This window comes from Neophocaena asiaeorientalis, unplaced genomic scaffold (assembly GCF_003031525.2).
Source record: "Neophocaena asiaeorientalis asiaeorientalis breed wild unplaced genomic scaffold, Neophocaena_asiaeorientalis_V1.1 scaffold497, whole genome shotgun sequence".
Classification (NCBI taxonomy): domain Eukaryota; kingdom Metazoa; phylum Chordata; class Mammalia; order Artiodactyla; family Phocoenidae; genus Neophocaena; species Neophocaena asiaeorientalis.
This window is the reverse complement of record NW_020174568.1, coordinates 1,395,124-1,404,849: the sequence shown is the minus strand read 5'-3', so window position 1 is coordinate 1,404,849 and position 9,726 is coordinate 1,395,124. Positions and strand designations below refer to the sequence as shown.

Below are 9,726 nucleotides of genomic sequence, written 5' to 3'. Positions count from 1 at the left end.
GCTGCTGGTGGGCCGGCTCTGCCTCGCTCCCACATAGTCTTGGGGGCGGGCAGGGCTCAGCGGCGCCATCCAGGGGCTTTGTGCTGCTCCTGCTAGAGGAGCTGCCCTTCATCCGAGCTGAGCTGCAGGCGCAGGGAAGCGGGCTCGGTCTTCACGACACCTGCCGCGAGACCAGACTCGGCGCTATAGGGCGTGCGCTCCTGTGAGACAGGGACAGCTCAGCACGGGGGACACGGCAGGTAACTGGCTGTCCCCACCCCGAGCCCAGAGACGCCACGGGGGCCAGAGCGGCAGGGCACAGGCAGGCCGAGGGGGGGCTCCAGGCTGCAGCCCTCTTGGTAAAGAGCCTCTGCTGCTGCTGTTTACAGTCCGCCTCGGCCAAAACACAGGCCAGACCGGAGCACTCGGAGGGTCGGCAGACATCACACCATCTTCTCAGCGCAGCTGGAAGCAAAGTCAGCGTCCTGGACCCGCTGCCGCCCCACAGGCACCCGCAGCTCAGTGTGGACGGCTCAGCCCAGTCCTGCCCGGGCCCAGATCGCCACGAGGCCGCAGGGAGGGCCGGGGAGCCGCAGTCCCTCCCAGAGTCTTAACTAAAGACTCTTAAGAACTGTTGTTCATATTCATTCACCTGCCGAGAGTACACTGGCCGCCTAACATGTACCAGACGCAGTTCTAGGAACTGCTTACACGTCAGAAACAAAATAGAAAACGTCTCTGCCCCGTGGGAACACACATTTCAGAAGGGGAGAGAGATATACAAAATAAGCCTTTAGTACCTGCGGCACATTGAAGACAGCGAGCCCTGTGGACCAAGCACGCCAGCAAGAGGATCGGAGAGTCAGCGAGCACGGGCTTCACAGTTTAAGTTGGAGGGAGAGACCTTGGAGGGGCCGGGGGAGACCTTGGAGGGGTGTGAAGCCTGCAGCTTCTGGGGACACACTCCAGGCGGGGAGGACGGGCAGCAGGCCTGGTGAGGCCCACCTTTGAGAAGTCCTCTTTTCACACTCAAGTCGATTTCCTTTCTTCTTTTTTTTTGAAAAAAACCATGGAATTTTTAAAAAAATATTTATTTATTTATTTTGGCTGCGCTGGGTCTTACTTACAACATGCAGGATCTTTAGTTGCAGCATGTGGACTTCTTAGCTGTGGTATACAGGCTTTAGGTCCCTGACCAAGGATCGAACCCGGGCCGCCTGCGTTGGGAGCGTGGAGTCTTACCCACTGGACCACCAGGGAAGTCCCTCAAGTCTGTTTCTTTATGAAGCAAAAGGGCAGAGAAAAAAGGGGAGGAAGAGGCAGGAGCGGCTGGGTGGCTGTGACTGATGACAAATTCGGGCTCCCGTGATGGCCAATTCCTGGCCCTTGCTCGGCCCAGCCCCCCGGGGGGCAGGAGGAGGGTGCATGCTCAGTACGGAGAGATCTCAGCGTCATGATTCCCGATGCTTAGGGCAGCGGAGCTCCAGGCGTACAGCATGGCCTTTTGGTTTATCTTCTGTCATCTTGGAAAGAGCACCTTCCTGTGCTCAAGTGAAAAGCTGAGGAGTCCTTTGTAGATTCTGGTCCAAAGTCAACCACAGACACTGAAGATTCCAAATCCCTGGCTTTTCGCATGGGCTTGGGCCACGAGCTGACCCTCGGCACCACCTGTACTCAGCGCGTTTATCGGGGCTCCCATGATAAATACTGCCCAAGGTGCTAGTGACCAGCGATGAGGGACTCAAAGATCCTTCCAGAGGGTTCCCAGCCCCAACACAGAGCCTGTCCACACACACATACACACACACACACACACACACACACACACACACACACACACATCTTGATGAGGCTGGGGCGGTGGCATCTGTTGTGCGTCTGTGTGCAGATCTGACGTATCCACCTTGTTCCATCCATCACCCACCCACTTCCTGGCTACTCCTCTGTACAGGTACCGCATGAGGAACCGAGCGTGTAACAGTGGCAAGGCGGACACAGGCACCCTCTCACAAAGTCTGTGATGAAGACGGAACATTTACTTATATGATAAGACACACAGAGCTTACAGGACTTGAAAAATCTACAGGATGAAAGTCTTGATACTTTTTTGAGATACGCCAAGATGAGAAAATGAACGACAAAAGTAAGGAAAGACAGAGAGAGACATGGCACAAGGAGGAGTCTGCCGTTTCTCTTTAGTTTTACAGTAACATTTGAAATCAAACCCACACCGAGCTGGGCAGGCTGACCGCACACATTCCAGCGTGACAGAAGCTGGGCAGAGGACGCTTCTGGCACTTTCCATCAGGGAAACTCCACAGCCCGGAGCAGGAGGAGACAGCCAGTTGGTACAGGCCACATGCAGCTCATCACGTACTTGCTTTGAAAATCTTTTAACCATTGCTTCCTCCGGACGAAATTAAACACTTCTTAAGGGCCAAGAACCTTAAGGCATCCCCTTCTCAAGGCCTGGTTCAGTGACTGGTAATCTGAGAACCCATTGGACCCAAAGCTGAAGGCTCCCCAGAGAGACTCCTGGATGCCATTCACTTTCACATACCCCTCTTCTTCTGTTTGCTGAGCTCCAGACACCACAAAACCGCCGAAGATGGGAGAGCCCGGGGTGGTGGGGGGGGGCGCTGAGGTGGAGGCTCCTGCGGTGTGTTTTCCCTTCCTCTGCTTTCTCCCGTCTTGGCTGTAAATGAGGCTGAACGCTGCCCTCATGCAGCCCGGGAAGCTCTGAGCCTCTCTGCCTAAGCTTCCCTGAAGCTGCAGCTGGTGGCAGCTGTGCCCCAGACGCACGGGGAGCAGCCACCGTCTCGGGAGGAGCCCGGGGAAGGCAGAGCGGCGGGGGCGGGAGCAGGCACTGGTTCTAGTCTTGACCTCTGGGGTCACTGGTTTCTTCTCTCAAGGCAAAGCTCCCAGTGATCTTCACCCACTGGAAAAGTCTTAGTGAAGAGCCCGCCTGCTGATCAACCCCACTGTTTGGGCCTCATGGGGAGTTACTCTTTCCTCAGAAATCTCCAGATGGATCCACTAAGCTCGGTGGGGGTCTGCCAGTGACTCGGCCTAGAAACTGGGGACTCTGGCGAGCACTGGGTGGGGGTGAAGTAGCAAACAGATGCACAGAGACGCCACTGAGAGCAGAGAACCAGGAGGGAGAGGAACAGCCTTGGGAAGGAGAGGAGCCTGGCACACAGAGGTGTCTTCCCAGGACGTTTTGTGCCCATGTGAGGCGCCGTCACATTCCTGCCCCCAAAGTTACGTTAGTCTCTCCGGTTCACATGCACAGAGATTTGGGGGCGCGGAGAGCCATGCTGCCAGGCCGCATGACGGTGGGCAGCTGGGAGCCTCATGTGGAAAAGCGTCCCATTCCCAAACCCCATTTCTGGACTTCCTTTCTGTTAGTACCGTGGCAGAGGCACCCTGGACAACCCCCCTCACTGAAACAACTACAGTGTAGATGAAAGAACGCACTGTCTTTGAAATGCATCACTGAGACTGGAGGCTCACAGCACCACCTCAAAGCGTTCTTGGAAAAAACTAACACAAACAGGTAGGTAAACAAACTGTTCTAATCAAACAGTTTACAAGAAATTCAGGGGGTGATGGAACACGACAAACAACAACACAGGATGCAACCAGCAAAGTCAAGAATGGGGGACTCTCTAGGGGCTTCCCTGGTGGCGCAGCGGCTGAGAGTCCGCCTGCCGATGCAGGGGACACGGGTTCGTGCCCCGGTCCGGGAAGATCCCACATGCCGCGGAGTGGCTGGGCCCGTGAGCCATGGCCGCTGAGCCTGTGCGTCCAGAGCCTGTGCTCCGCAACGGGAGAGGCCACAACAGTGAGAGGCCTGCGTACCGCAAAAAAAAAAAGAATGGGGGACTCTCCAGGGCAGATGACCAGGTCTCTTCCACAAATCAATGGCGTGAAGAGGCAGTGGGGACCTTTAGAGGTGACAAGAAATGGGAGAGACATAACCTGTGCCACGTGTGGGCCTTATTTCAGACAAAACCATCATGAAAAGACATTTCAGACACTATCAGGGAAATTGCATATGGACTGGTTTCAGGGAGTTATTATTCATTTTGAAAGATGTGGTAATGGAACTGTGGTTACTTTTTTTTAAAGACTTCATCTGTCACAGATACACACTGAACTGTTTAGGGGTAAAATAACAGAATTTGGTAATTTGCTTTAAAAGATTCCCCCCTCCAAAAAAAATGTGGAGGGAGATATGAAACAAGATTGGCGAATGTTGATAACACTGGGCACGCAGGGGCCGCTGTACCAGACTGTCCGAGATCACCACTGTATTTGAAAGTATCCATAATTACAGAAGAAGAAACACCTTGCTCAGATTTCAGGAAACGGAGGGTTAAAGCCAGTGGCCAACAGAGGGGCCCTGAGAGGCAAGCACCATGGTGGTTTTCACCACGAGGTTTCTGCTGAACCGTCCTGAGGTTGGCAGCGGGTAGGCTGTGATGCTCGGAGGGGAGTCCACCAAGAGCGCCCCCTCGTGGAAGCAAAGATGAGAAGCGTGCTGGCTGCCCTGAGGGCCAAGCACCTCAACTCAGGGCTCGCCAACTGACTCCACCGAGGTCTGTAAACAGGACGTTGTGTCTAACTTGGGGACTCCAGGAATATAAGGTTGGTTTAATGTAGGACGATTACGCATTTCTCACATTGAAGATTGAAAGGGAAAAACAATGTCATCTCAAAAGTTAAAGAAAAATCATTTGATAAAATTCAAATCTGACATGATTTTAAAGTAACCTCTTAGTAAGCTGAGACAGAAGAGAATTTCCTTAACCTGACAAAGGACATCACCAAAGCTCCAACAACTACTATAGTCCTTCACAGGGGATCTTGAGCACATTATCTTTAAGCCTAGGAACCAGCCCAGGATGCTTTTCTATCCCTCCTATCCAGCACTGCACCAGAGATGCTGTCAGACAGACGAGAAGTGACGAAAAGGAAGAAACAAAACTACGCTCATTTGTAGATGACATGACTGTCTATGTAAAAACCCAAAAATACCAGCCAGAAATTATTGGAGTTAGTAAGAGTTTGGAAAGGTTATTGGATACAACCACTAATATGCAAAAGTCACTCGTTTTTCTATACACGGTCAACAAGCAGAGCACGTAAGTTTTAAAAATACTTCGTATTTTTGTTGCTGTTATAAATGGTACTAGGATAAATTTAACAAAAAATGTGCATCCCCTTTATGGAGAGTATTATGAAAGTTTATTGAAAGATGTTAGAGATCACCTAAATAAACGGAAAGGGATACTATGTTTTTGAGTAGGAAGATTCAGAAGATTCAGATTACAGAAAAGCTGTGATCTTCTCTCAAACTGATGCATGGTTCAAATGCACTTCCGATGGAAATCTCAGCAGGATTTTGACAAACTGATTCAAAATTCATGTGGAACAGCAAAGTTCCTTGTCCTGCTAGACATCAAGGCTTTAAGGAAGTTATAGTAATTATTAAAACATAATGGAATCAGGAATAGACAGACAGAGGGGACTGAGCCAGTCCAGAAACAGCACCACACAGAGAGAGGTGACCACGAGTGTGCGCACTCAGACAGCAGGGAAAGGCCAGGCGTTTAATAAAGGGTGCTGGCAAAATCGGATTATCCACATGGGAGAAAAATGGTCCTCTACCTCATACCGTATACGAAATTATTTCCAGCCGAATTATAGTCTTAAATGTGGAAAGCAAAACTATGAAAGTTTTAGTAACTAATCTAAGGACCTAAGGTAGGAAAAGACTTTTTAAGTAAAACACAAAACACTGACCATAAAATGTGTTCAAAAAAACTAAAACTAAGAAAATTTCTCTTCATCACAGGACCCTAAAAAGAAAGGAAAAAGACAACGCACAAGGTGGGAGAAGATATTTACAACACATTTCGGAAGCAAGTATTAGCCCCCAGAACATATAAATGAGTCAGTGGTTAGAGTGCCAGGAGCTGTCCCTGCCCTGCTCGCACCTGCTGGGGTCGGATGAGGTGTTCCACCTGCCCCTCAGCTTCCTCACCTATGAGGCAGGCACCACCATAATAGAAACTACTTCACTGGGAAGGATTAGAACAGTTAGTGTGTCCAAAACTGCTGAGAACAGTGGCAGTAAACACTAGATGAATACGGTCTACCTGTCTTCAAAGAAAAGACGGGTAATTCCAACAGGCATTGAATAGAAGACAAACACAAGTGGTGCGTAAGTGCATGAAGGGTTCTCAGCAGCACTGGTCACTGGTTATCAGACATTTGCAAATTAAGGCACACAAGATGCCATTTCAACCCACCAAGTTGGCAAACACTGAAAAGTCTGACAATAGCAAGTGTTGGCAAGGGTGTAAAAACAAGCGTCTGTCTCCATGGCCGGTGGGAGAGAAAGTGGTGCCCACAGCCCCACAGGCAGGCCCAAGAGCTCGGCCCAGGGGGTCACAAGCAAGAACACACTGCCTCGGGAACATCGAATGCCCAAGGGCTGTAAGGAGGACGACGCGTGACACGTCAATCACGGACGCTCTCCAGTGGAAACGCTGGACGCCTGACGTGAGGACACGGCGAGTCCTTGCTGGGCAGGAGTAGGTCACAGAGAAACCCGCAGCGATTCTGAGCACAGAACGTCCAGTCGACCACCCAGACCCTGTAGAGACACGCGTCCGAGTCCCTGAGTGGCTGCACCCGAAGGAAACGAAGGAAGGACAGCAGGGCCTCTGGTCCTGCGGCTCCGGCTGCGCACACACCCTAGCCTGTCCCGCTGTCGGTCTGTAAAGTGCGCGCACGTGAACAGGCTCTCGTGTACCATGTGTCTCATGACAAAATTGCTGCTAGAAGACGCAGACTTGCATTGCTAACCTAAGCACCACACACGTTTCAACCCTCGGAGCTTTCTGCCAGGAGTGGTTTGGAATGAAGGCCCAGGAGGTTCACGGTGGCATGGGGGGGGCGGGGGGCCGTGGGAACCGCGGGCCCGACACACGACACACGGCTGCAGGCCTGGGGCTGTGGGAGGAGCAGGGCGGCACCTGGCCTGGACACTAGGTCAGGGGGTGGGGTAATGGCTGTTTTTAATTGTTTTCATTGAAGTGCCACCATGTGGACACTGGGACACACGTGTGCCACAGGCGGGTGTTCCCGGGCAGCAGACTGGGAGTCCGTATAGAAGAGAACCTTCCAGCCGACAGAGCTGAGGAGGGAATGGGCTGCCTGGAGGTGGCGAGTTCCACAGGTGTCTGGGACCCAGGCAGACAGGAAACGGCGCTCTGGGGACTGCTGTAAAGGAGGCTGAGCCGCTGGGGGTGGGGGAGGGGAATCCCAGGAAGTGAACAGGGTAGGGGGTCCCTGAGATCCACCTCAAACCGGAGATGCTATGATTTCTTGGCTTGCTCTGTGCAGACCGACCCACCCTGACTTCGGCGGTGCCAGCTGTGGGGATGGAGTGAGGCACTGATCTGCACAGAAAACTAGACCAAGCGCTGCTTCTGAGCACAGCGAGGAAGTGTGGCCAGCGGCGCCTGCACTGACCTCCAGGGCCTAGTCAGAGTCATCACACCCTCTGTCAGCCTCCAGGAAAAACAAAACCAAACCACACACACAGTTTAAAACGTCTGTGAATGCAAGCCAAGGCCTGTCCCAGGACAGACTTTCCTTGCCAGGTTCAGTGATTGCACCTTCCTGTATTAACCATTACATTACTTAGAAATGGGGGCAGAGAGGATCTGGGGAGGCGACATCTCTCCTGCTGCTTCCAGGAGAAGACGTGTCAACACACGTGCTCACAGAACCACGTGCAGTTCAAACTCGCTGCACAGTGGGGAAGAACCATGCTGTGGAATCAGAAGGAGCTTCGGGCGTCTGGACACCCATCCTGTCCTCAGCATCTCCTTTACCACCAGAATGCTTCCACCGCTTCGAGCAAGTCACTCAGAATAAAGGGTCAGCGTTGCCTGCTTAAAATATGACCTTTAAAGAACTTACTGGCACTTTACATACTAGGTTCACAGATCATCAACATGGTTTTCCTTCCAAGGTACGTGGTGGCTTTAACCTTCATCATTACTTTATTTTAATTTATTTCTTAAAATAAATGTACTTTATTTATTTATTTTTGGCTGTGTTGGGTCTTTGTTGCTGCGCGCGGGCTTTTCACCAGTTGTGGCGAGCGGGGGGCTACTCTTTGCTGCGGTGCGTGGGCTTCTCATTGCGGTGGCTTCTCTTGTTGCAGAGCAGGGCTTCAGGAGTTGTGGCTCGCGGGCTCTAGAGCGCAGGCTCAGTACTTGTGGCACATGGGCTTAGTTGCTCCGTGGCATGTGGGACCTTCCCAGACCAGGGATGGAACCCTTGTCGCCGGCATTGGCAGGCAGATTCTTAACCACTGCACCACCAGGGACGTCTCCCTTCATTATTATTTTAAAATCTAAAAGACAAACTAAAACCACTTCACACCCACAAGGAGGGCTATAACCATAAAGAGACCATAGTGACCACTGGCACCAAGGTGGAGAAACTGGAACCCTCGTACTTTGCAGGTGGGAATGAAAAATGGTTTGGCCACTTTGAACAACCATCCGGCAGTTCCTCAAAAGACTCGACGGTTACCACACAATCCAGCAATCTGCTCCTAGATCAATGAGGACGTTCATCCACACACGACTTGGACAGGAATATGCACAGCGGGATTCGCCACAACCGTCAAATGAGAGCAGCCACGAGCATCAGCATGAACTGGAGAGCATCTCCATGTGACACATTGTTACTCGGCCCTAAAAAGAAGGGGGTGCTGCCACATGTGAAAGCAAGAGGAACTCTGAAAACATGAGGCCAAGTGAAAGCAGTCAGACACAAAAGGCCACATACTGCCTGATTCCATTTATATGCAATGTTAAGAATGGGCAAATCCATAGAGACAGAAGGCAGCTGAGTGGTCCCAGGGGCTGGGGGACAGGCAGAGAGGGAGTGACTGCTACTGGGAGTGGGGCTTCTTTCTGGCATGACGAAAATGTACAGTGGTTAGTGAGATTAGTGGTGCTGGTTGCACGACTCTGTGACTACACTAAAAACCACTTAAAAAGATAACATATAAACTTAAAAACTGAAAGGGCAGCACTCTGAGTGCTTTGGAGACCTACCCTGACAACAACTGTTGACATCTGGAAAGCAGGTCTGCGGCTTAGGCCGGTGTCTCTAGGCCCATCTCTCCTCCGGACTTTCCCGCCGCCGCAGGAGGGCAGCTGCAGGCATCCTCGTGCCCCGCGCTCCCTCTGGCCGCTGCTGGGTAGCTCCCGGCCAGGCTCGCGTGCAAAACCCCACGGGCGTCCAGGGCACTGGCCCTGGGGCAGAACCACATCCGGGTCGGGGCACACTGGATGCTGCTGTGTTGGGGGCTTTAAGTTTATGCCCCGCCACCACCACATATTCCTCCTGGGGGCGGTGAGGGGCCACAGATTCCTAGCAGAGAATGCACTTGGGTTGCTGGTTATTTTACATCTCACTGAACTCTCCTTGGGATGACATGTCCTACGTGTGCCCATGTGTGTGCCTGTGTGGCTTTTTTTTCTCCCACGTCCCCATTCGTGGAGCACACACTGAGCCCATAGCTGGAGTCTCCCAGCCTCTTCTTCAGGGCATCCTCCCCTGTGTCACCTGCCTTACAGGTACCTGCACCTGGGTCAGCCCTGACTGAACACCTGACGACCTGCAGACCAGGACCTGATGAGCCGGAGCTCA

General features: G+C 52.2%; 1 protein-coding gene across 1 annotated transcript in view; it reads right to left on the bottom strand.

Moving 5' to 3' along the window:
* SH3RF3 (SH3 domain containing ring finger 3) overlaps positions 1-9,726 on the bottom strand; it is a 201,272-nt gene that overhangs the window by 112,714 nt on the left and 78,832 nt on the right. The window contains exon 2 of the mRNA XM_024757983.1: positions 2,829-2,851. Within this exon, the coding sequence (XP_024613751.1) occupies positions 2,829-2,851 (23 nt within the window). The remainder of the gene's footprint in view (positions 1-2,828; positions 2,852-9,726) is intronic.